This window comes from Podarcis cretensis, assembly GCF_951804945.1.
Source record: "Podarcis cretensis genome assembly, chromosome: 2".
Lineage (NCBI taxonomy): Eukaryota > Metazoa > Chordata > Lepidosauria > Squamata > Lacertidae > Podarcis > Podarcis cretensis.
In genome coordinates this window covers 43,050,720-43,078,241 of record NC_137171.1, presented here as the reverse complement: position 1 = coordinate 43,078,241, position 27,522 = coordinate 43,050,720, and the positions used below count along the sequence as shown (strand labels likewise).

The window sequence follows — 27,522 nt, the reverse complement described above, 5'->3', positions numbered from 1 at the left end:
AAGGAGGGTAAGTGGGCACCCTAGCAAATGACAGGGCAGGAGTTACACAGAGCAGGGCCTTTTCACTGGTGGTGCCCATTGTATGCCTCGCTCTTCCAATACCTGCTCTCTTTTGGCCTGTATTTTGGACCTTTATCATTTAGGAAGACTTTGGAAGAACTGGTTGACAAGTCTTATCAGTTGTTGACGTATGAGCGGATTTTATTTGCTGCTATTCTGTGCTTCTGGTGCACCAGGGTTTACACCAACGTAATAGAGTTGGCCAGGATGCTAGAAGGGATACAATTTACGAGCTTTCTCTATTAACTGCACAGCAGGGGATGTTCAGTCAACAGTGCAAAGGCTGAGCTGAAGCATTTCCTGCTGGTTACCTGCTTTCAGCAACAGGGGTCACTGTTTGGTAGTACCCAATTGGTTAGCTGTCAGATTCTAGAGCTCCCTGTTGGTGGCTCTTAGGTAATTCACAAAATAGAGTTCATTCATAAAACACAGTGTTCGTTCATAAAGCAGTAACATAAATCACCTTTGCTACATATTGGGTGTATATTTCAGCAGTTGAACGTACAAGTTTATGGCCATGCTGTAGTGTAGTGCTTATGTGACTGTGAATAAAAGGTGGCTGGGCTCATTGTCTTGGGGTTTGGGGGGGAAGAGTTTACAAAACTGATTTCCAGTAAGTGCCCTCCCTTTATTTCCATAACAAGTCCTTGAGTCTGTACTCTGAATGGTGACACCAGGGACCTAGAAGGTGCAGAGCTTGTCAGTCCAACCCCTGCACAGTCTCATCAGGGCTGACCTTAAGGCAATTGGAGCAATTGGGCCAAATTGGGGCCCCGTGGGCCACTCCTAAGGGGACCCTGCACCAGGGCAACCTAGATGGATTTTATTTATATCTATAAGATTGTGCAGACTTTGGCTGTGAACTGGGGCCCTACAAAAAAAAAAATTCAAGTTGTGCCCCACTGCTTCAAATTGGACCCCACTAGCTAGCCCTAAGTCTAATAGTTGCTGGGCCTGAGTTGCCCTGTCCTTGCACGAGGTGTTGAGTTTACAATTTTGGGAGAGGGGAGACTGTGGAACTGGGGAGCAGGCAGGCTGGCGAGGCCCCCTAGATTTAGAGGCCTGAGTTGTCCTGCGCTCACATGAAGTCTTGGGTTTGCAATTTTGGGAGAGGGGAGACTGCCTGCTGGGGAGTGGGCAGGCTGGCGAGGCCCCCTAGATTTAGAGGCCCTAGGCTTCAGCCTACTTAACCTATATATAAATCTGGCACTGGATTTGGCACAGTGAAGAGTATTCTCAGCCTTCTTGCTATTTCAACAGCTACATTCAAAGTAAGCTGCCTTTCCATTAAGGGTTTCCTTTGAAGTCTGGAAGGTTTCCAGAACAATTGGTCTTTAATCATTTATTCATATATGTTGCCAAAAACACAAGTGGCACTCAATGCACATAATGCAGTTGCATATTGATCTAGTCTCCTGGTAATTGAACCCTGAAAGGGAATATGTACTGTTCAGCAATCACATTTATATGGGAATTAAAGTGCTCATCCCGAAGTACTTCATACGGATTTGCATCCTGTGCCACAGCAGGAAGGGAGGATAGATTAATACAGTACAGTGGTACCTCGGGTTAAGTATTTAATTCATTCCGGAGGTCTGTTCTTAACCTGAAACTGTTCTTAACCTGAAGCACCACTTTAGCTAATGGGGCCTCCTGCTGCTGCTGCGCCGCCGGAGCATGATTACTGTTCTCATCCTGAAGTTCTTAACCCGAGGTACTATTTCTGGGTTAGCGGAGTCTGTAACCTGAAGCGTATGTAACCCGAGGTACCACTGTATAGACCTTCTGGGCCCAAGCAGTGAAGTAAAGTCTTCAGTTTAGCATTTATCTGAATGGTAAAGAGATAACAGTAATTGCAAAAGTGGGCCTTGCACTGTTTTCAGGAATGTGGAGGTTCCCAAGGGTGGGCAGGAAGAAAAGTGGTGAAAGTATGTGATATTGTTGGTGGAGTGGCAGGAGAAGCTGCAGCAAAATCAAGGAAATGCAAAGGCTCAAGAACTGAAATATGGAAGCAGCAGCTGCTGCTGCTACAAAGAGCAGGAGATCCCTCTTGAGGCCTTGCACTGTCATGAACTGGGAGCAGCTGCAGAAAACGACTGAAGGGCTTAGAAGTTTAAGCAGAAAATGCAGGTGGGAAGCTTAATAATAATAATAATAATAATAATAATTTTTATTATTTTATTATTTCTACCCCGCCCATCTGGCTGGGCTTCCCCAGCCACTCTGGGCGGCTCCCAGCAGAACACTAAAAACAGAATAAAACTTCAAACATTAAAAACTTCCCTAAACAGGGCTGCCTTCAGATGTCTGAAGCTTGTTTCCTGTGGGTGATAGGGAGTGATCTGGGACAATAATGTCAAAATAAAACGTGCCTTTGCTTCATTTCAGGACCTGTGAAACCACCAGATGAACTGATTCTTTTTGCTCACGCTTTTCCTGACCCATAACAAGGGGGGCATATCATCAGATTTGTATTGATTTAGGAGGAGCAGCTCCCCCTCCGTTCTGCTTGGCTATGCCCATGACGGGGCTTACCCGGACCCCCAATATTTTATTCATAGTATTGACACCCCTGGACACGTGTCCGCCGCGAGCTGGAAGATGCACCCCGCCCTGCCACGCGTCCTGCCTGGCGCCGCCCCGCAGGCCGCTGCGCGAAGTGCATCTGTCTGTGGAGCCATCCTGTTCCGGCATCGGGTTTGTAGCCCGATCCCGTGCACGGAGTTGGGCGGCACTTCACCTGCAAGGGGCCGGCCGTCCTGTCAGAGCAAGACCAGCCTGCGTGGTGCGCAGGTGCGCTCGGGCAGCCCCTCCGCGCGGAAGCGGAGCACCCCGCCCTGCACGCCCGAGGTGCGCCTCCCGCAGGCCGGCTCACAAAAGGGGCGAGTCCCGAGGTCGGCTCCGCCCGCCTGCAGACGCGGAAGTGTTGGCCTCTGGGACAGCAGGAGCCGAAGCGGGACGCGGGAGTCATGGCGCCGGCGGGACTGAAGGCGATAGTGGGCGAGAGTGAGTGGGGACAGGCGGCGGGAGGAGGGCGCTCGCCCGACAGGGGGCACGACACGCGTGCCCCACACCCTGTGTGTATCCAGATATATTTGCGTGCGCGCGCGTGTGAGAGAGCGCGCAGTTCTTGGCTTTCTCGGGGTGGGTGGGGAGGATGAAAGGGTGTCGTTTCCTCCCTGTCACACAGCCTTTCACGCAATCGCGGAGAGCGACTCTGCCCAGTCAAGATGGGGGACGCTGCTGGCCCCCCTCTTTCCCTCACCCCCCCCCCATATTTCATATTGTGTCTTCCGGGGGAGGGTCCCCACACGAGATCTCTGCGCTTTTTGGCGTAGTCACAGGTGCCTCGATGATATCAGCACTCCCTGGCGAGGGCAGGGCGCCGACTCTCTTCTCTTAGAACGTGAGAATTGGGCTTTAAAACTCCGGTTGGTGTTTCCTAGGCAGTGCCGTCTGAAGTATTCGTATTCTTCCCCTGTGCACCATCAGTACACTAAAGCATGAGACTCATTAATCTCAGGGGGTCAAGGATTCGAGCACCACGTTGGCCAAAAATATTCCTGCCTTGCAGGGGTTGGACTAGATGACCCTGGGAGATCCCTCCCAACTCTGATTCTATCCATTTATTCTGAATTAAGTGATCAGGCATTGCTAATGTAATCTTTAACTGTGGTCACTGAACCCTCCTCTCTAAGAGATTCCTCCTTTTAAAGAGTTTCAGCACTAAACTGTTCTTAGGATGCACCCCCACCTCCGCCACCCTTACACAAGTTAAACATTATGTCTTATCATTTAAAAGCATTTCTTTCTGTCTGGTCTTTAGTGCCTATTCGAAATATGTAATCGTGCTCCATCTTGATGATGATGATCTGAAAACTGCCAAAATGTGTCCTCTCTGCTCAGTTTATCTTTTTTCCTGTACTAAATATACTTGAGGTTTTTTGCCCTGGTATCCTTTGTTTTGCTTTCTCTTCACAGTTGTTTGCTAAATCTTTCACAATTTGGCAGCATCCTTCCCTGAATTGTAGCAACTTAAGAGTGGCACAGTTTACTCACAGTCTGCTTGAAGTTATCAGTTTACTCTGTTTACATTGAGATGCTTGATGGTATAACAGAAACTGGGACAGGTTGTAAAAACAACAACATCATAGATCCGACCCAAAGTTTCTGTCAACGGTAGGGATTGGCCAGGGTGCTTGTTATTCCTCATTTGTATGATAATTCCTCACAATTAAAAGTAGTTTGAACAGTCAAGGGTGGTTTTACTTCTAGGTTACAGTCCTACTAGGCACAATTATCCTTGAGCTTATTCCTGAGTAAACATCCTAAGAGTGGGCTATAAGTTTCTTGCTTTCTTGTTTGGCAGCAGGTTAAGACCAGATTTAATCAAGGCAGGTGATACAGAACCAGTTAGCTTGTAATGCTAATTTTATGTAAATGTGCTGAAATAAGGTAAAGTACAGTGGTACCTCAGGTTACATACGCTTCAGGTTACATACGCTTCAGATTACAGACTCTGCTAACCCAGAAATAGTGCTTCAGGTTAAGAACTTTGCTTCAGGTTGAGAACAGAAATCGTGCCCCGGCGGCGTGGCGGCAGCAGGAGGCCCCATTAGCTAAAGTGGTGCTTCAGGTTAAGAACAGTTTCAGGTTAAGAACGGACCTCCGGAACGAATTAAGTACTTAACCTGAGGTACCACTGTAAACTATTGCCTCTATTAGTCAACTGTTGTGTGAGAGAAGATGAAAGATTGCTCTAATAACTCTTGTACTTTCTTTTGATGCTTGTTACACAAAGTGGCTGCATTTTATGGATGTTACCTCTGGATACTAATCCCTACCTGCTTGCAGTGGCAAGGGGCAAAGGTGTGGAGAGGGCTGGAAAAGAGATAGGGTGGATCAGTTCCTGCATTGTTCAGTGAGACTTCTGAGATCTTAACATTCTGCACTTCTGATGGCTTGTATTGTTGTTTTTAAAGGAGTGTATGCAGGTGTTCAAAACACTTGTTTATAAGCTCTGAAAACACAGGTGGTTCAGTGGGAGGAATGAGGGGAGTGATAGCAGAGACAAATTATTTGAATTCTGGACCCATCCCATCCCATTCTGCCTACTAGGGTGGAAAGGAAACGGGATCAAACCAAATAAATCCAAAGATAATGGTGTGGAAACAAAATATTACTATTTTTTTTTCTAGTAATTTATATACTGCTTCTTAAGCATTGCCCAATGAGGTTTTCTTAGTGGGACACAGCGAGAGAATCAGGTAGACTTCCATTGTAGTGCTGCAAGCAACCAAATGCATAAAACTAATGACTTTATGCAAGAAAGCTTGTGCCTGCGAGCACCCCAAAATGGTGTTTAATTAAAGCATTGTATTAGTAATTGGCTAATCTTGAAACTGTTGCACACTCTGCTAATACTTACAGGTGCTTTGACTGTCATCACTGGGTTGTTTCATGCATGATGTAGCAAATGAGTGTTACTTCATAGAAATGTGATAGTGAAAAGATAATCTGTGGGATGTTACTACTCTTTTAGAATCCCTGCCCTTCAAATTCTAGTTACAGGTAGGTAGCCGTGTTGGTCTGCCTTAGTCGAAACAAACAAACCAAATTCCTTCCAGTAGCACCTTAGAGACCAACTAAGTTTGTTATTGGTATGATCTTTCGTGTGCATGCACACTTGTTGCCTGTATGTAGCAACTAGGCCATTGAATTCCCAATGGATGAGTGAAGACTGACTGAATTAAAACCCTCCCTTAAGGAAACATCAGGAGATTTCCTAATTCACCTACAAGTAGTAGTATGAAGCGATCTTAATTAGAAGCGTGTCTTACAAAATCCTATTGTTAGTGATAGTGCCATGAAAGATACATAACTCTTGTTGCTATTAACAACTAGGGACCTGAGGTTAAGAAAGAGAATTTTGCTAGAAGCCAAAAAATGAGTCCTTAGGAGAGGTGGGGCTTTAACTAAACCTTCCCAGAGCAAATTCCAGTGCTTCAAGTGCAATGTGAGCAAGGAATGTATTTAGGTTTGTTTTCATTCCTACAGGATATGTGAACAGACCTACCGTATTTTTTGCTCTATAAGTCTCACTTTTTCTCTCCTAAAAAGTAAGGGGAAATGTGTGTGTGTCTTATGGAGCAAATGCAGGCTGCGCAGCTATCCCAGAAGCCAAGAACAGCAAGAGGGATCGCTGCTTTCGCTGCACAGTGATCCCTCTTGCTGTTCTGGTTTCTGGGATTCAGAATATTCTTTTTCTTATTTTCCTCCTCCAAAAAGTCGGTGCGTCTTATGGTCCGGTGCGTCTTATAGAGCGAAAAATACGGCAATACATTCATTCTGAGGAGAGAGAAGATGATGGAGGTGGTTTATGAGCATTATGAGACTCTGACCTTTTCTTCCTGTTTGAATTTACTGACAAAGGTTTCATTCTGACACTAATTAAATCTACTAAAGTCTAGCAACTATAATAAATACCAGAATCACAGTGCTCTGCACACTTGACATAAAAAACTGCCGAGAGCCAAACCTTGTGGATTTGCATACTGTATAGCCTTCATTCTTCATGGCTTATGTACAGTGATAACTACTGGAAGAAAAGGAACATTTCAAATTATTAAGGCTTTCAATCAGTTGAAGAACTTTTGTTTGTATCATAGACATGACTTTTAAAATTACTTAATGTCACTACATGTTTAGAAATGCACATCTTCCCTTTGCACTTTTTTGCTGTAGAAAGTGATGTGCATTTAATAAAACATACTTGTTGTTTGAAGTGTGAATTGGTTCTGAGTAAAGGGGAAGCCTTTACTGCTAAGAACAGTCGTTATCTAGACTGCTTACACTTGCCGTTAAAGATAATAATTTTGTAAGTCTTGCTTCTTCCTTTGCTGAAATGTCAAGCCAATCTCTGAGAATTTGCAGGTGAGCTCTTATTTTGAGACACCAGTTCCATTTGCAAAAGAATAACAGGTATGTGATATGGAGTCCTCAGAATAGTTCTCATCTGCTTGCTTCTATACAACCACAGTATAAGTAGCTGAGTAGTAACAGAATATGGAGCTTACTGACTGCTGAGTTCAGCATCATAACCATGTGCCATTGTTTAACTCTGTTAGTTTGAACCTCAGATCTTCCGTAGATTTTGATTTATTGTTTTAAGTTTGCAGTATTACAAATTCCAAAAGAGTCGCTGATTCTAGAACTTCTTCATTAAACATAGACTTAATGTCTGGAAGAGCAGTGAGATCACACCTAATAAGCTGGTATTAGCTCAGTTGGTAGAGCATGAGACTCTTAATCACAGGGTTGTGGGTTCAAGCCCCATCTTGGGCAACAAATTCTTCATTGCAGGGGGTTGGACTAAATGACCCATGTGGTCCCTTCCAACTTCACAATTATCTGATATATGATTCTGTGACCTTTGTGTGTTCTACTGTGAAGGTCTGAAAGACCATTCTGTGCATCTAGAGCAGTGATTCCAAAACCTTTTTGGGCCACTGCCTCCTTGGTTCCATAAACTGATTCCCAGTGCCCCCTACCCTATCATATTAAAAGCATTATTCAGAATAGCAGTTTGCACAACACACTAAGGGAGACAATAACACAATAAAATTCAAAAAGTAACAATTAATTGCATATTTATTAAAAATCCAGTTTGAGCTATTTAGTTTAATTAATTTAGCAGAATTCATGAATTTCCTTCTCAAAGTCTGATAGTCATTTAACTAGAGTCTTAAAAGGTACCACATATAGTAAGTACTTCACTGTTCAGTAACTCATCAGTGCAATGAATGGGCTTGATGAAGTGATACCAGTTTCGAAATGTCTGGTTTAAAGTCACTTAACAGGAGTCTTAAATCACTGTGCTTAGTAATCTGGAGTTGATTCCTTTGCTTGGTGACAAGTTGTATGGCCACACGAAAACCATGTTCCACCAAATATGATGTTGCAAATGTAACATTAAATTTCTTAACTACAGTGTTACCTTGGGTTAAATACTTAATTCGTTCCGGAGGTCTGTTCTTAACCTGAAACTGTTCTTAACCTGAAGCACCACTTTAGCTAATGGGGCCTCCTGCTGCCGCTGTGCCGCTGGAGCACGATTTCTGTTCTCATCCTGAAGCAATGTTCTTAACCTGAAGCAATATTTCTGGGTTAGCGTAGTGTGTAACCTGAAGCGTATGTAACCCGAGGTACCACTGTACTGTCCATAGTGCAGAATAGCGATCCGAAATTTTCTTCCGTAACCAAAACTCTTTGTACAATTTCTTAAACTTTGACTTCAGCTCAGTGTCATTTTGTAGCTCGGCAAGTTCTTCCTCTACTACCCCAACTTCCTCAGTATCTGAAAATGGATTTATCACCCAATCTGGAATTACCACCGAAAGAAGATCCCCAAATCACTCAAACAGGTGGTAAAATAACCTTGCAGATCATCATTTCTTATCCCACCTTTCTCTTCTAGCTCAGACATATTTGGAAATTGGTGTCACTCAAGACAGCCTATACTGTGCTTGAATAGAGTTAACAAGAAATATTGACTCTGTATCTGTATCTGTTTCTCTTTGCCTTGCAAATAACAACTCTTGAGCCAGACTTTCATCTTTTATAAAGTGCACATAAGCGAGAAGCAAATATTCATTGCCTGGCAGAATTGACTCATCCAGCAGTAATGTGAATTCTGTTGTCCTCAGTAAGCTGCACAATGTCTCTTCAATATTCTCAGCCATTTCATCTATGTGTCTTCGCACTGAATTGTTGCTGAGAAGAATAATCTTAATTATATGGTGTGGTGACTTACGCAGAACAGTACTCGGAACCTCACTAACTGCTGGTAGGAGGAGTTCTTCACCAGTAGTATTTGGCTTTCCGGACTTAGCAATCAACAATGAAACAATCAACAATACAATGTGAGGAAGGTGTTTTGCTCTAGTCCGTAATCCCACTGCCCCTCAGGGAGTGGTGCCACACACTTTGGGAACCATCAATCCAAAATGTGCTCTTCATGTGATTGGAAACCCCGGGGCAATCCATTTCAGTTTGTTCAATCTGCTGCAGCCTTCTAGAAATTAACCAGATTGTCACGGTATGAGGTTCTTATAGGTAGAAGCAGTCCACTGTCTCCAGAATTATGGGCAGTGTTAGAATCTCAGCTATATAAACTAATCACCAAATGGCTCCTTAAACCTAGGTTGTGGTCGCCAAACCATAGTGTCTAGGTGCCTTTTTCCCGATAGGATTTTAAAAATTATTTTATTCATATTATTTCTGTACCACTTTATATTTTAAAGGTTTAAAACATCAAATAAAACAATCCAGAATAAAACAAATTCAAGCTTCAAGGGAAATACTTCAGATGCTTCTCTAAGTGACATTTTGCTTTCCCCATATTTATTTACCTCCTTAATTTATATAGCTGCCCCATAGCGGAAGTGCTCAAGGAAGCCAGTGTGGTGTAGTGGTTCAAGTGTCAGGCTAGAACTTGAGAGATCAGAGTTCAAAGTCCCACTCAGTTATGAAGCTCACCAGGTGACATGGGGCCAGTCACAGCCTCTTAACCTATCTCACAGGGTCATTGCAAGGATTAACTGAGGAGGGGAGTGAACCATGTACTCCTTGGGGGGGGGGGGAGGTGGGATATAAATGCAATAAATAAGCTCTTCTGCTAACCTGCTTAGGAAAGCTGGAGAGGCCAGGCAGTTGGAGATGTCAGTCGCCAGCCTGGCATCTAGAAATCTCTACATGGTCACAATTGGACCTGCACCAGTCGCAAAACACGCCTGGTGCCTGGCTAATTTCTAACACTGTTCATGAAATGAGGCAGTGGGCTTGAGTTGGAAGTACAGTGATGTACATAGACCTCTTCTTCAATCCTCAATCTGTATGTTGACTCCAACCATAGTAAACCTGTTCATGTTGTTGACTCCAACCATAGTAAACATGTTCATATTAAAGCCTCTGTGGCATTTTTGTGCCCTTCTCATTGTGTTGCAGTCTACTTGAAAGGGACATTAAGGTCACCTGTGTGTGTTTTCTCCCCTTTGCCTGCCCAGAACAACTCCACCCTAGCTTAACTCTGCATGAGTGTTCTGTTCAAATCCTTCAGAAGCAGGACAGTATAGAGGGAGCTCCAAGAAGAATTGAGCAGCAAAAATAGATCAGGTCCTGGTGACCACAGCAGGAAAGGGTCTGACTCACTTAAGAGGCTTTTATTTTAATTTGTGATGCAGCCATTTAATAGATTCAAATAGGTCACCTAATGTACTGATGGCTTCAGCCCTATTTCTAGCCATTTCCCACTGTGATTCTCAGAAATGTGGTTTGTTTTGTTCCCACTTCACCATTTTATTTATCTGTCCTCTCTTAAAGAAAATTGGTTAAAATAGCATGTGTGTGTGGGGGGGGGAATGGGCTGCTCCTCATCTCTGCTCCTGCCCAATCTGATTCCTACTCAACCCCCATGTTTCAGCTACTCCCAGGTAGCAGGGACTAGTAGTGGGCATAAAGTCATGCCTGCAGTCTCCCTAGAGTTGCATGCATCTCACTGTAACAAGCCACTGTATTATCTGCATGCTGAACACTATCGCTGGCACCTGCAGGCAGTTTTTGTCTACAGGCAACCATCTAAGTTATTTTTTTAAAAAATGAGATTTGAAAATAGTAACTGCAGAAGGAGCACTAGCTAAAAAGCAATATTAGTGTTGGTGGGACTTGTCTGAACAGGGAATGGGAACCTGTGAACTTCCCAACCTCCACCTGTCTCTGCATGTATGACCAATGGTCACAAATTATGGCAGTTACAGTCCAGCAATATCCAGTTCCCCATCTCTGAGGTAGAAAAACAAATAGCAGTAGCTGGTTGATTCCATGTGTAAAAGCACTTAACAGGGTAACTTGATTCTTCAGCTATGGTTGTTTTAGTTCTTGAAGTTCCAGTGATGTATGAAGGGTAATACCTCATTATCTATGTTGTTAGGGTAATACCTCGTTATCTAGTTTTGGATTTGTGTTGTCAAGCTGTTGTTTGATTCCAGACCACAAAAGGGAAGGGTGGAACATAATTGCCAATGTTTTCCAAGTTTTCCACCCAAGCCTAGGGTTTGCTTAGAATTTGTTGGTTTACCCTCCATTGTGATGGAAGATTAGGGGTTGTTACTTGCAATTATTCTTTCCAGATTCATCTAACATATAGACTTGTTCAGAGAAGGGTGGCTGTGAATTGAAAGTTTTTTTAAAAAATTAATCTGTTATCAAAAGCTCTGGAAAGTACTGTTGCGTACATACCCTTGCCTTGCCTTTTAATGGTATGACATGGGCCAAAGTGGAGATGTACTGGACAATCTCACATACTGGTTTCAACATACCATATTTTTTGCTCTATAAGACTCACTTTTTCCCTCCTAAAAAGTAAGGGGAAATGTGTGTGCGTCTTATGGAGTGAATGCAGGCTGCGCAGCTATCCCAGAAGCCAGAACAGCAAGAGGGATTGCTGCTTTCGCTGTGCAGAGATCCCTCTTGCTGTTCTGGCTTCTGGGATTCAGAATATTATTTTTTCTTGTTTTCCTCCTCCCAAAACTAGGTGCGTCTTATGGTCTGGTGCTTCTTATAGAGCGAAAAATACGGTAGATCCACACTAGGCAACCATGGACAGCTTGGGTTATGAAGCAGGCTTGTTTCAACAAATCGGCACCAGAGAAGGAAATGCATGAGATTGAGACTGATAGCAGCTTGTTCCTAAGATTAATGGATTCTGTGCCGCTTTCCATTCAAGTCCATCCCACAGTGGCTCATAAAAAATAAGTATCAGCAGCAGCAATAAATTTAATAATAGAACACAGAACAAAACATCTCATCTCAATGAGATGAGACCATTATAAGCTGATTCTACAAAGTCATAGAATTAAGAATTAACAATAAAACGATTATAAGCATAGCTTACATTACAGTGGTGCCCCGCAAGACGAATGCCTCGCAAGACGGAAAACTCGCTAGATGAAAGAGTTTTCCGTTTTGGAGGTGCTTCGCAAAACGAATTTCCTATGGGCTTGCTTCGCAAGACGAAAATGTCTTGCGAGTTCCTGCGGGTTTCCCCCCCCCCCCTTTTCTAAGCCGCTAAGCCGCTTATCAGCTGATCTGCTAAGCCGCTTATCAGCTGATCCGCTAAGCCGCTAATCAGCTGATCCGCTAAGGCGCTAATAGCGCTAATCCGCTAAGGCGCTAATGGGCTTGCTCCGCAAGACGAAAAAACCGCAAGACGAAGAGACTCGCGGAACGGATTCTTTTCGTCTTGCGAGGCACCACTGTTTATGCAAATGCAGGCATGGACAGTTTATACATTTAGACTAATGAAGAAGGGTCTTCATTCAGCTGGTAACATTCAAAGTCCAGACTCTGCTAAAAGGCGCTTGGGATTGATTGCTTCTTGATAAAGAGTGCATTTTATAGTTATGCATTGCAAATGATGATAATTGGGCCTCATGCTTTTTTTAAAATGTGAAGGAGGAGTTCCATTCCTCTGTATGGTGCAATGCAGTCAAACTGGGATCCCCATTAAATGATCCAAGATAGTACCAAGGAAGGTTGGAGGTCTCTAAACAGAAGTCATGGAATGAATTACTTGTGAAGGGAGACTGGGGGAAGTAATCCTCATCTCTTAGCTGGGAGCTGAAGCCTTGAATGGCTTCCTTGTTGTTACTTTGGGACTGTTGCTGGCACTGAAACCAGGCATCTAAAATTCCAGAGGAACAAAATAAGCAGTACCAAAGAAGAGAGAGAAATGGGGCTGGCGGAGAAAAATATCCCTCAAGAGGTGCAAGGAGAACAGTTTGTTACATTTCAGATATGAAACTCTTGTTCAAGGGCAATGTATTTATATATTACACACTGGTGCTTATGAACACACTTAAATGCTCTTCTAGCATGTAGGTTCTTTTACCCCACAGACTAGGGTCAAACCTTTTGTTCCATCATTAATGTCTGAGTGTGTCTGGGATAAATATCCCAGCAAGGCTGGCGAAGGGTGGCTGCAATCTAGAGCTTATAATTTTTGGGTACTCAAAAGTAATAGAACGGTAATCAGGACTGAGTATAGCCTGTTTCTTTATCAGTTGTTCCAAGAAATGCTGGAGCTTGGATAAATCATAAAAATTAAGCCAGTTTTTTCCTCCCCCCACAAAAAATGGTCTGTGTATGTGTAATTTGTTCTTTTGCATGTATAATTTAGCACCTCATCCTTTCTGTAAGAAACATAGTGTGCCAAACTTATTGCTATTCCTCCCTAGAATATCAGTTAAGAGGTGGCAACTGTCCCAAGGCCACCCTGTACATTATAAGTGGGCATTATAGGCCTGGAACTCCCCAGACCAAAATCAGTTTTCTTCTTGCCACCATTCATTGGCTCTCGGGTGCTAGATCTGGGAAGAGGTGCAGGAAGAACAGAAGACAAGGAAAGCCGCTCCGCTGGCTGCTGTAATCGCTTATCTCCCCTTGGGCTTCTCAGATTTTTAACATGCATGCATTCTTTCAAGCCTACTTTCCCAGAACTCCAAACTGGTTTTGTTTTTGTTATTCTAGCAGTTCTGCTGAATTGTACAGTGCAATGCTGAAGGCTTCAATGCAGCAGGAGCCACATTAACAAATGCCTTGTACACCTTTTAGTTGACGACACACATTGTTGACAGCCTGCTAGTTTTCTGAATCCTCTCTCATGGAGTGTGAAAGCACTATCATGTGTAAATTCACTGAGAAGGCATCATTTCATCAGGCTTTCCGTTTCTCCTGCCACAAATGGAAAGTCTTCTGAACACTACTAAGAAATGAAAGAACTTTCTTTGGGTTTCTGTTGTAGCCCTACGTTGGTGCCTGTGTAGAGACTTGCTTGCTTGATAATTTATTTTTTATTTGAACTTGTTACACTCTAGGCAGGGGGATTATGGGTTCAGAATCTTATTACTCTCTCAGTGAAATGTGCATGTAAATAGGCACTTATTTTGGATAGGTGCCTGTTTTAGTTGAGTCAAGAATGGAAAATTCTAGTTGAGCTGCTGAGTATCTGTACGGGGGTGGGGGGGTCTGTTCTGCTGAGTTCCTGTGCTCAGTGTGGAAGCCAGGCCTGGTTCCCCCTTGCCCGTCTCAAAACTAGTTAAGTATATAACTGGTTAAGTACAAAATGGCCTCTTTCTCTAACTGAAAAAGTGTGAATGTTTAGATGCAGTTGGTTTCTTTCAGTGGTACTTGGCAAGAGAACTGTTTCAGCAAGATGGTCGCAAGTGGGTAACTGGGAATGGTTTTTTGAGCAGAACCCCCCTTAAGGACAAAAGCAAATGAGACTGAGAAATATGAGAGCTTATTAAGTGCTGGATTAACTTGCCAGCACAGAGACAAATAATTACTCTAGTTTTCACAAGTCTTACAGGAGAGCTCCATGGGAGCAGGCCTGTCTCAGGCAGAGCTAGGAGAAAAGGTGCTTTCATGATTATCAGAAGGAAGACAAGCACCAATTTAAGCCTCTCTCCTGGAAAAATCTTTGAGGTAGCTGTTTCCCATTTGATCTATTTTTATATTCCCCTTGGAGCGCACAATACAGTTCTTGAGTCATATCGATTAAGTTATTACACATTTTATCTGGATTTTTGCTTTTTTGCTGTGTTCATGTTTAAATATAGATTTGTGACCCCCACCCCTTTTAAACTTTTTTTTTGGGGGGGGGGGTCCTTATTTTTCTAAATGCCAAAGAGTCACAATGTTAATATGTATAAAAATTGGACTTGTCAAAAAATAGAAATAAAAGCAGGAAGTGTGATATTCTGACTAAATCCAGTGACGTCACCATGAAGGCATAGTTAGGCCATTTTGCATAGTGCCTGTACTTGATTCTGATATTGCAGAATAAATCTGAAGCTTAGGTTGTGCACCAAGTAGGCATGTGAAATGATTTTATACTGATTCACTCCCCTCAGGGCAGGAGCTCACCAGACTTGCTGCCCATGTAGCCTGGTAATTATTACCTAACGGTGGGCAGGCTAGGAGGAGGTGGAGCAGGCCTGTCTCAGGCAGAGCTAGGAGAAAAGGTGCTTTCATGATTATCAGAAGGAAGACAAGCACCAATTTAAGCCTCTCTCCTGGAAAAATCTTTGAGGTAGCTGTTTCCCATTTGATCTATTTTTATATTCCCCTTGGAGCGCACAATACAGTTCTTGAGTCATATCGATTAAGTTATTACACATTTTATCTGGATTTTTGCTTTTTTGCTGTGTTCATGTTTAAATATAGATTTGTGACCCCCACCCCTTTTAAACTTTTTTTTTTGGGGGGGTCCTTATTTTTATAAATGCCAAAGAGTCACAATGTTAATATGTATAAAAATTGGACTTGTCCAAAAATAGAAATAAAAGCAGGAAGTGTGATATTCTGACTAAATCCAGTGACGTCACCATGAAGGCATAGTTAGGCCATTTTGCATAGTGCCTGTACTTGATTCTGATATTGCAGAATAAATCTGAAGCTTAGGTTGTGCACCAAGAAGGCATGTGAAATGATTTTATACTGATTCACTCCCCTCAGGGCAGGCAGCTCACCAGACTTGCTGCCCATGTAGCCTGGTAATTATTACCTAACGGTGGGCAGGCTAGGAGGAGGTGGAGAGAGAAATTTTTGTACTTGTAAAACAGCTTCAAGGCCACAGACGTCCAGTGACTTGAGGCTGGATGCATTAGCAGCAACAAACTGGGCTTTATATTTCGAGGCTAAACCATGAATTTTAGAAGTGATCTTCCCTCACCAGTTTTCCTAGTAGAGCAGCCCGCTCACTCTCCCAACTGGTGGTGAATGCCTCTTTATAGTATTGGTTACTAGATGTTTATAGCAAGAGCTGTTACTGCGTGTCAAGGCAGCCTGGCACTGTTGTAAGAGGGTTATTTTTCCTGACATGAGGAAAGCAAGTGTTTGTAAGATGCAGCAAGCAGGCCAGACTGGCCTGTTCCTTTGTGATGATTCACTGTGAGACAAAGTTTATTTTACTGGTCTCATACACCTTGAAGAGAAGAGAATTGGTGATCAAGGAAGTTTTCTTACATTTCTGTCTGGGGTAGTTTCTCTGTTTTTCTTAATTGGGGATGTTTATGTATGCACCTTGGATATCCTGATACAGTGTTCAAGGTTTACCAGGGTGTTGCCCTGTGTCTGCAAATGTTTGTTATCTTGGGTTAAGGACTGTACTGAGTGTTTGTACTTGCAAGCTGATTTGTGGGGTCAGCTTGCTCCTTTGTTGCTTGGCAACAAATGCTCTCTCTTGCTTTATAAAGTGTGCTTTTTGTAGTTTTTGATTATATCAGCTACTAAAAGGTTCAGAGAAAGAGTATTCTTTCCCAAAGACATGTTTAACAGATCAGTCCCCAACCTTTCTTGAAAACATCTAAGGAAAGAGAATATGCTGCATAAGTGGCTGCATTTTGAATTTTCACTATAGTATCAATTTGCTTCCCTTTAGCTGAAAAAAGGCTTCTTTCATATGCTCCGTGATGTTATTCACACTGCAAGACTGTGGACAGTCTCCCCATGTCACATTCTGGAAACTCTGTTCAGTTGTGATTTAAAAATAGAAGTTGGAGAAATGAGGCCTTCAGACTTTCTGAAATTTTGTCCCATTCCCATAATTGAAGCTAGATGTGATACACAAAGCCTTTCATTTCCTCCACTACCCACAGTTGTCATCCCTGTCCTCTAGTTGGGATGCAAATAGCTTTGCTATAATAATAGTTTCAGATCTTTGGCACCAAATGTTGTGGACATCTGCAATTACAAGGTGTTTCCTGGTAGATTATGCAGGGTTTAGTGGGTGATCCTCTGGCAGTGCTCTCTGCCAAAGCTGTTAGTGCATTATGAACTTCTGCATCATCAGTCCACCATGCGTGTGCAGTGACGCTGGTGTGATGGCACTGGTACCTCTCATCTGCCAGGCAATCCTTACAGCACAAACCTATGCATGTGCGCTTGGAACTGTTCAGCTGAGTTCAGTGGGGCTCACTTCCAGATACTGTATTTTTCGCTCCATAAGATGCATCTGACCATAAGACGCACCTAGTTTTTAGAGGAGGAAAACATGAAAAAAAATATTCTGAATCGAATGTGGTACTAAACTATTTAAAGCAGCAAAGCGGGATGCTCCTGTCCGCTTTGCTGCTTTAAAGTGAGCCACGGAGGAGGGACGGACAGGAGCCATGGCTCCCCTTCCTTCCCTCCTCTGTGGCTCACTTTAAAGCAGCAAAGCGGGCAGGAGCCACTTACACGTTCCTCCTCCATGCAGCATTCGCTTCATAAGACGCACAGACATTTCCCCTTACTTTTTAGGAGGGAAAAAGTGAGTCTTATGGAGCGAAAAATACGGTAAGTGTGTGCAGTTTGTAGCCTAAGCCCCTTTTCGTATCTCTGTCTTATGCTAGCACTTTCTCAGACAGAGAGTAGATCCAGGCTGCCTCTTGCCTTTTATTTCAGTCTACATACAGGTGCTTCTTGTTTCCCAGACATGGTTAATAATAATAATAATAATAATAATAATAATAATAATAATAATAAATAATTTATTATTTATACCCCGCCCATCTGGCTGGGCTTCCCCAGCCACTCTGGGCGGCTTCCAAAAATATATATTAAAATACTGTAATACATCATGCTTTTCAAAGATGCTATGCGAATTTTGCAATTTCCAAAGTTTGATTGGTCTTCGTGGCTAAAAGACATAAAAGAAACAAATGTGTTTCATGTAGAGGAACTTGGTTGCTGTATGGATTCAAGGCTTCTTTTCTACTGCGGTGGAAGGTTGGAAGACTGCCCAAACCTTCTTTCCCTGAGAAGGCCACTTTCTGTTACCACATTTCAAGGTTGGGTCTCTATGGAGAGGGATCTCTTTGTTCACACTTTTTCTTTACTTCTGAATGGCAGTCCATGATTATGTCAGTGACACCTGCTGAGTTTATTTTGAATTGCTTGCACTCCCCATCTCCAGTTTGGGCATGAAGACAGTTAGTTGACTTCCATAGCTACCTTTACTGTTATTTAACATTTTGGATCAGGACAAGAATATGTCATATGGAATAGAACAGATTTGCAATGATATCCACTAGTGGAGAGTAGAAATTGCCTCTGGAAGGCTAGGTAAATCAATTTTCGTATTACACATGCACACATCCCATAGGGCCATATGTCTCTCTTGTCTCCCTTCTAACATCTAGTCAGGGGTGGGGAATGTCTGGCTCTTCAGCTGTTATTGGACTCCAGCTCCTGTCACCCCTGACCATTTTCCACATTGGCTGGGACAGATGGGAATTGAGATCCAATAGTATCTGGAAGGCCACAATTTTCTACAGTCTGCCTGTAAAAGTCAGTGTGGTTCTTAGTTTCTGACTTGCTTCTGTTTGACGAATACACTCTGGTTAGATTCCCATTGGCTTAACAACTGGCTTCTGGTGTCTGCTTCCTAGAACTTTGTTCCATGTCATTGTTGCCTGTTGAGATTCTGTGCCACTTGAAAAAGCATTTGTTTTTCAACAAACAAGGAACAGATACTTATTTTGGGATGATTTTGGAAGTTTCAGGTTAGTTATAAACATACTTACCAGAGAGTAAGTTCCAATGGGTGGTATACAGTGTTAGTCCTACTTGGAACATACCCAGTTAAATGACTGGACATGGCTAACTTAGATCCTTGAATTTCAGTAGGTCTCGCCTGAGTAGAACTTAGTTTCTTCCAAATTCTATTGGTTGTATCCAACTTCCTTCTGAGTAAGCATGTTTAGGATTGCATTGTGTATGCAATAACTGACTGAGCAGATAAAAATGTAGCTCTACACTTCTAGTCCAGCAATAATCACTTTCAGATGATTATAAGTCACTCTGGAGACATTCCGTTCCAGCATAACCATTCTGGTTTTGCAATATCTGAAAATGTCCTTGGAGAAAGCAACTGTGCGTCTCAGCTTCCCTGATTAGCTATGTGGACGGGGTCCATGCCATTATTGCTATGTTGCTATGTTATGTTCTATGAAAACTGTTTGTTATAGCAAGTTAGCTAGTGCCTTTGGTGGTGATGGCATTATTTATTACATATTTTTCCATTGTGGAACTCAAAAGCTGTTCACATGAGGTTCTGAAGAGGTCTCTCATCCAGCCACTCACCAGACCCAGACCTGCTTAGCTTCAGCAAGGTGGCTGCATCAGGTGCCCTCAGACCATGCCTTGGGACATGTCTAGAGCAGGTGATATCGAAAACTGATCGTACAGGAATGGGAGCATTTCCAGTATGCCTTTCATACTCCAAAAGGTCCAGTTTGACTAGTTCTCTGTTCTGTTCTGCTTAGCATGTTGTCTGATGCAATAAGCACTGCAATGCTAGCTGCCAGGTGTGGGTATGATAGCAACCTTCCCTTCTTTCTCATAAAGCAGGTGTGGAATGGAAACTGCTAATAGAGAAGCTCTTTAATTATAGCAGCATGATTGACACAAACAGTTTTCCATTGCCCCACGTCGTTCAAACAAGGACTTAACTGTGGCTTAGAAACAAGCTACAAATTGCATGTAGCTGTCTCTGTGACTGCTTTTCTTGATGCATCTTTGAGATGAGCCCATAGTTGGAGGTTAGGGATGAGAATAGGTCATTTTTCTAATCCAAGCCCCCTCCCACATCTGTTCCCTCTCTCCTCTTCCCAGCCATAAGGTTGCAAGTATGTGTTTACCCATGTTTTGAACCCTGAGGAAAGGAAATGGATGAGGAGTGAATTTCAGAGGGGGAAGTGGCCAGCAGGGAAAGGGTTAAGCACCCCACCCACTGCTTCCTCGTTCAGAATGCCTCCCTCCCTGCTTTACCAGAAACGCTTTGTGTGCAATGGACAGTTTGTCTCTTGCATAGAAGATAGTTTGAAAGAGGATTGCTCATGGGAATTTCTCTGACATGTACAAATAGTATGACGGGCTTGCTATGATTTTGGTTGTAACTTGCATTGTCTGTTCAAGAATAGTAAGAGACATATGTGACATAGTTAAAAATAAAGGGCAAGGCGGATTAGTTTTGGGGAGTCACCTTTGCTTTTCCATCCTGCATCTGATCCATGCTACCTTACAGTACAGTCCTGAAGTCGAGAGGGCCAATCTGTTGCCAGAAAGTCCCATGTTGAGGGCACTTCTTAATATATAGGATGCCCGGGGTTGGGTGTCATGGACCTCATTTTGCAAAGGGAGAGTGCCATGTTTTGGGGTTCACGTTTGGAGCGGGGGCATACTTTGCAGACCATGGGGGAAGACAGCAGAATCTGAAGCAGGTCCTGTGAGCTCATGGCGTCAAAAGGCCCAGAAGAGTTTTAGCTTCTTGTCAGGGAAGAAGCATCAGTCATGAAACAAAATGGAATTGTTTTTTTACAAGCCTGAAACACACTTAAAGGATTGTATTTCTCAGCAGACATTCTAATCAGTAGCAAATACCAAAGTAGTTGATTAAATGACAATTCCTGTGGCGTATTATTAGATGCACAATATAGATGAGATGAATAAACAGTAGATAATTGTATCCAAAGTCAAATTACCTAGCCGCAAGGTCGACATAAGAAGTTGATCCTAATATGCATTTGCTTGTGTTAAATTTCGGCACTCCCCACACACACCCTCCATTACCAGATGCTCCCCAGCCCCAAGTGTTCACTGGCCTAGTCTTCTCACCCAATGCTGATAGGAATTGTCCAAAGTGATTTGCTTTTTTACACTGTCTCTCTAGTCTAGCTTCTTGGCTGCCCTGAGCCTCTTGTCTTCCTAACACCAAGATTGTGATTCACAAGCACATAGTCCACTGACATGGAGCATGAAACAGACCACCCACAGTTTATCCAAATAATGAAGTCTCTCCAGCTGTGTATTCCTTCTGTGCTTTTCATTTTCAGCTCTTGCCCGCTGCCCAGCTTTGCCCCTCCTGAAGTGTTATGGCATTGTCCTGCTCAGAACATGAAGCTCATAGCCAGCATTCTAAAACAGTCTGCCATACCCACCGCCACTCCGATTCAGCAATAAAATGCAGGGGGAAGCACTGGGACACACACAAACACCACACTCAGACATAGACCTGTGAAGCCCAGACCTGTACAGTGGTACCTCTGGTAGCGAACGTTACCCGTGCTCGTTCACAACATGAAAAGAGCGCAACCCGCAGCGGCGCATCTGCACATGCACGGGTTGCGATTCGCCGCTTCTGTGCATGCACGTGATGTCATTTTTTCACGTCTGTGCATGCGTGAGCGGCGAAACCCAGAAGTAACCCTTTCCGGTACTTCCGGGTCGCCGCGGGACATAACCTGAAAGAACGTAACATGAAGCATGACTGTACCTAGAAACTCAGCACAAAAAGAAGTGTGGATGAGCCCTGACAGACTTGCTGTTATGATTCTGTTCATCTTAAAGATACAGCCTGGAGTGTGTGCGCAAACGGACTGCAGAATAGGAAAGATGAGGAGGCACAGAAATTGGGGGGGGGTGTCCTGTGCGCAAGGGAAAATTGAGAAATTGAGGAGAAGGAAGAGAAGGGAGTAAAAGGAGTGGAGGTGGAAAGGGGGCTTGCAAAAAAAAAGAAAAAGGAAGGAGTAGGAGGCACGGGGAAAGGGTTTGAAAGCAGGGACATGAAAGGATCTGAAAAATAGGGAAAGTTGGATTCATAATTGAGCAAAGGATGAAATGGATGCTTAGTAATTTCAATGTGTGGGAAGAGGAAAATACATGAATTTACCATGCAGGTGGGGTTGCACAGAGAAAAGAAGAGAGGAGGCATAGACATGGGGGTGAAGGTGAAAATGGGTGCAAAACAAGGCTGTGGAATAGAAAAGTGGCTTTAGAAATGTGGCTGGGAAGGGGACAAGCAAGGTTAATAGTTGCATGGGATGGGAAGGGGAAGCTCCATGGAGTTAATGTGGCAGGAATGGTAAGGACCTGGAGAGCAGGGCAAGCAGAGGCACAGCCCCTAGTATATGCCTGGGGTTTTTTTGTTTTTTAAAAAACATGAATGGTTTCTGAGGCAGAACCATTTTATTTGTATTGTCTATGGTAATGTGGCCGGTGGCATATCCAGGGTCTTTCTGACTTGGTTGCCCCCTTGTGTACTTTTCACTTCCTTTTCTCAGTCAGTGCTCTAGTTTGGCAGCTGGATTCCTCCAAAGAATTTTCACTTTGTCACAGCTGGTAGTTTTATAGCCTTGTTTTCTTCCCTGCTCATTGTCACAACTCTTTTAAACAAGTATTACCAGTTACTCTTTTTAATTCAACCTGTCCAGTTACTGTGTTTGTGTTCATTTATGTGGTTTTGGGCTGGGTACGTGGAGCATTCGAAGCACCTTGAGTGTCTAATTTAAAAAGACTTAGCACTCTATTAACATGTGACACTAGTTCAGAGGCATAGGTTTCAGGCGTCTTGGATTTAGTACCCCAGATGAACTATGTGTACACACACACACACACACACAGAGAGAGAGAGAGAGAGAGAGAGAGAGAGAGATTGTCAGAAAGAAAGGATACCATATCTCATTCCCATCCATTAATTCAATTTTGGGTTTAGATTTTGAGTGAATCATCAGGTTTATCAGCATTACAGCTCATGAGATCTGATTTAAACTGGTGTGCAGTTGCTAAGATAGGAAGCGCTTTTGGTTAATCCGGGGGGAAACTTCTGCCACTTAGAATCATAGAATTGTAGGGTTGGAAGGGACCTCAAGAGTTATCTAGTCCAACCCCCTGCAATGCGGGAATCTCAGATAAAGCATCCATTATTTTTTAAAAGTAATTTTATTAATCTAGATTTTCAGGATAGCCTGCAAAAGAGAACCATAAAACAAATATAAAACAGATCAAAAACATCAGAAACAAAAGCAATAATCGTAGTAACATTAAAAATACAAAAAAGCAGTAGATATAAAACCAGTTAAAATCCTGGACAATCTTTTTTTTTTTTTTTTTAATGTCTAAAACATGACTCTCCGGGTATCCATGGCAGATGGCAATCCAAATTCTGCTTTAAAACTTCCAAGGAAAGAGAGTCCACAACCTCCTGAGGGAGACTTGTCAGTTTATAAGAGATCAGAGTAAGTTTAGAAAATGGAACTGTTTGCTCTTGTCCCCCCTCCCCCCCCATGCCATGGATGAACTAGTGTGTTGCAAGGAGGGAGATATGGTGTGGGATAAGGTCAGTTGAACTGGAGTACTGAAGATCATTTTACTGCGGAAGAAGCATTTTATGTTTTCTGTCATTTTGTGCAGGCTACCTCCCCACTGAGAACATCACTTCCTTATGCCTTATGACTGTAACCCGTGTTCGTCAGCAGCATTTATCACATAGCTGATCCTAGAAAACTTTGACCCGTTTTTGTTTTTAGCTTGTCTGGCTCAGAGAGTTGACCCCATTTTATCTCGGTGATCCTCACATGCTCTTAGGCTGGCAGTGACACTTTACCAAAAGAGTGGGTCTGCCCCTCACTTTGTCTGACTGGCTATTGCCTAGGTCAGGGGTGGATAATGAGTGGCCTTCCAGGCAGAGTTGGGCTCCGGCTTGCATCAGCCCTAGCCAGCATAGCTAGAGTAGTCCAACAGTAATGGGCTCAACCTTCCCAGAAAAAGGCGTGAGGTTTTTCATATTTTGAAAAGAGAACAATTGGATTTGATATGTCTACAAGAAACTCACATAACAAGGGCACATAGAAGATTACTTATAAATAAAAGATTAGGACAGGAATTTATTTCATCAGATAAAGTCAAGAAAAGAGGAGTGGTGATCTATGCAAAGGAAAAATTGGCCCCAAAATTGATCTTTAAAGATGAACATGGAAGAATTTTGGCAATTGAGATACAAATCCAAGGAGAAAAAATCTTGATAGTTGGCAACTATGCACCTAATGAAGGGAAGGCAGAATTTTACAAGAAATTGCATGAGACATTAACGGATTACTTGGATCATAAGGTGATTTTACTAGGAGATATGAATGGCGTGGTCTCTACGAACATCGATAAAGCACAAAGACAGATGGTCTCTAAGGACGGGAGACTACCTAAGACCTTCTTTGAAATGACTGAAAACATGGACCTGATTGATATCTGGAGAACAAGAAACCCTCTTGAGAGAGAGGGAACATTCTTTTCAGAGGCACAAATGACATGGACAAGAATAGATCAAATATGGACTACTAGTGGAATGGCTCCAAGGATAAAAAAGGTGGAAATCTGCCCAAAGACATGCTCCGACCATAACGCAGTGAAGATGGAAATGAAACTAACAACAGCTGGATCCTTCAGATGGAGAATGAATGACACCCTATTCAGAGATGTGGAGATTTACAAAAAGGCCCAAAAAACCTTGAAGGACTACTTTGAGATAAATCTGAGGACAGATGTTGAGAAAAGAGTGATCTGGGACGCAAGTAAGGCCGTGATGCGAGGTTTTCTGATACAACAGAACTCTTTAAAGAGAAAGAAACAAAATGAAAGGAAGGATAAGATTTTGGAAAAAATAAAAGAAGGAGAAAAGAAACTGAGGTCTAAACCAAAGTCTCATGAGATTCTGAGAGAAATTAAGTTTTATCAGATGCAATATATGGAATTGATGAACCAGGAGATAGAATGGAAAATTAAGCAAATGAGACAGAGGACATTTGAATCAGCGGATAAATGTGGGAAACTTCTAGCATGGCAATTGAAGAAGAGACAGAAATTAAATACAGTCACAAGTTTGGAGGTGGATGGAAAGAACATTTTTAAACCAAATGAGATTAGTAATTGCTTTCAGAGTTATTTCAGGAGATTATATTCACAAGGGCCGGAAAATGAAGGAGACATGGAAGATTTTCTTAAGAAATATGGATTACAAAAAATTTCGCAACAAAGTAGGTTAATTTTAAATGAGAAAATAACAGACCAAGAAGTGGAGGGTGCCATTCAAAACATGCAACTAGGGAAATCTCCAGGACCAGACGGACTAACCTCCAGATATTATAAAGCATTGAAAGAATGGTTAATACAGCCGCTTAAGGAGGTTTGTAATGAAATATTAGAGGGGGAAAAAGGCACCTGAATCGTGGAAAGAAGCTTTTATCACACTTATACCAAAGACTGAAACTGAAAAAAACCAGATCAAGAACTACCGCCCTATATCATTACTTAATGTGGATTACAAAATATTTGCTGACATTTTAGCAAAAAGACTGAAGAGGGTGTTAATGGAGGAGATTCATAAGGACCAGGCAGGCTTTCTCCCAGGAAGACACTTATCAGATAATGTAAGGAACATAATTGATATTATGGAACTGCTAACTGTAAATATTAACACGAAGGCAGTCCTGCTTTTTGTGGATGCGGAGAAAGCCTTTGATAATATTTCTTGGAAGTTCATGAAGAAGAATCTCCATGGGATGGGGGTAGGCCAAAGGTTTGAAAATGGTATAAGTGCAATATATTCTGAACAAAAGGCTAAGTTAATTGTAAATAATGTGGTTACTGATGAACTATCCATAGAAAAAGGGACACGGCAGGGGTGCCCGATATCCCCATTACTTTTTATATCAGTCCTGGAGGTTTTGTTGAACATGATCAGGGGGGACCAGCTGGTAAAAGGAGTTCAGGTCGGAGCTAAACATTATAAATTGAAGGCATTTGCAGATGACCTAGTATTGACGTTACAAGAGCCAGACACTAGTACAAAAAGAGTTTTAGAGTTAGTTCAATTCTTTGGCCAGGTGGCAGGATTCAAGCTGAACAAACAAAAAACTAAAGTTCTGGAAAAAAACTTAACAAATGTTGAAAGAGAGAGATTCCAAAATGAAACTGGGTTAATGGTGGCAAAGAAAGTAAAATATTTGGGGATTAACATGACATCTAAAAATGTGAATTTATTTAAAGACAATTATGACAAATGTTGGACAGAGGTAAAGAAAGATCTAGAAATATGGTCGAATTTGAAGCTTTCCTTGTTAGGCCGAATTGTAGTGATTAAAATGAATGTATTGCCTAGAATGTTATTTTTGTTTCAGACATTACAAATTGTGGATAAACTGGATTGCTTCAAGAAGTGGCAGAAAGATATATCTAAATTTATCTGGCAGGGCAAAAAGCCCAGAATAAAATTTAAGATACTTACTGATGTTAAAGAAAGAGGGGGGTTTGCCCTGCCGGATTTGAGACTGTACTATGAATCGGCAGCTTTCTGCTGGTTGAAAGATTGGCTACTTCTTGAGAATGCAGATATTCTGGATTTGGAAGGATTTGATAATAGGTTTGGTTGGCATGCATATTTATGGTACGACAAGGTTAAAGTTCATAAGGGTTTTAAAAACCATATTGTTAGGGAAGCATTATATAATGTTTGGATTCGGTACAAGGATTTGTTGGAAAATAAAACTCCTAGGTGGTTATCACCTATGGAGGCTAAGGAGGTGAAGAAACTTAATATGGAATCCAAATGGCCAAAATACTCTGAAATCTTAGAACAAGAAAGCGGTGAATTTAAACTACAGAGTTTTGAGAAATTAAAGCCCAAGGTGCGAGATTGGCTTCATTATTATCAAATAATGGAAACTTTTAAACAAGACAGGAAAATTGGCTTCCAGGTGGAGAAATCGAAATTGGAAACAGAATTGTTAGAACCCAATACTAAGAATGTATCAAGAATGTATAATTTGTTGCTGAAGTGGAATACAATAGATGAGACAGTTAAATCAGCCATGATTAAATGGGCACAGGACGTTGGACATGACATTATGTTTGCTGACTGGGAACAGTTATGGACCACCGGTATTAAATTCACGGCATGTAACGCCCTAAGAGAAAATATTATGAAAATGATTTACAGGTGGTACATGACCCCAGTTAAGCTTGCGAAGATTTATCATCTGCCCAATAATAAATGTTGGAAATGTAATGAGACTGAAGGTACCTTCTTTCACCTTTGGTGGACCTGCCCAAAGATTAAAGCCTTTTGGGAAATGATTTAGAATGAAATTAAGAAGGTACTTAAATGTACTTTTCACAAGAAACCAGAGGCATTCCTCTTGGGCATGGTCAGCCAATTGGTGTTAAGGAAGGATAGGACTTTTTTTATGTACGCCACTACAGCAGCAAGGATCCTTCTAGCAAAGTATTGGAAGACACAAGAACTCCCCACACTGGAAGAATGGCAGACGAAAGTGATTGACTTTATGGGATTGGCAGAAATGACTGGCAGAATCCGTGACCAAGAGAAGGAGACGGTGGAGGAAGACTGGAAGAAGTTCAAAGCTTATCTTAAGAACTGTTATAATATTGATGAGTGCTAAAATGTCAAGGGGAAGGAAGATGCAGAATTGCAGCTGAAAATGTTATTTAAGGCGAAATTGAGAAAGATAACAAATTTAAATTTAATTGGCTAAAAGGGTTGCTGAAAAACCATAAAATAAGGATGCAAAAAAG

General features: G+C 42.3%; 1 protein-coding gene across 2 annotated transcripts in view; it reads left to right on the top strand.

Annotated features, from left to right (window-relative positions):
* Window positions 1–2,918: 2,918 nt before the first annotated feature.
* The window catches only part of STXBP2 (syntaxin binding protein 2), a 42,071-nt gene continuing 17,467 nt past the window's right edge, over window positions 2,919–27,522 (top strand). The window contains exons 1-2 of one of the 2 annotated variants that reach the window (XM_079966078.1): window positions 2,959–3,066; window positions 5,491–5,631. Coding sequence is in view for 1 of the 2 variants with exons in the window: in XM_079966077.1 (XP_079822203.1) it covers window positions 3,030–3,066 (37 nt within the window). In the remaining variant the exon portion in view is untranslated. Of the gene's footprint in view, window positions 3,067–5,490; window positions 5,632–27,522 lie in introns of both variants that reach the window. The other variant, XM_079966077.1, reaches the window with a different exon arrangement.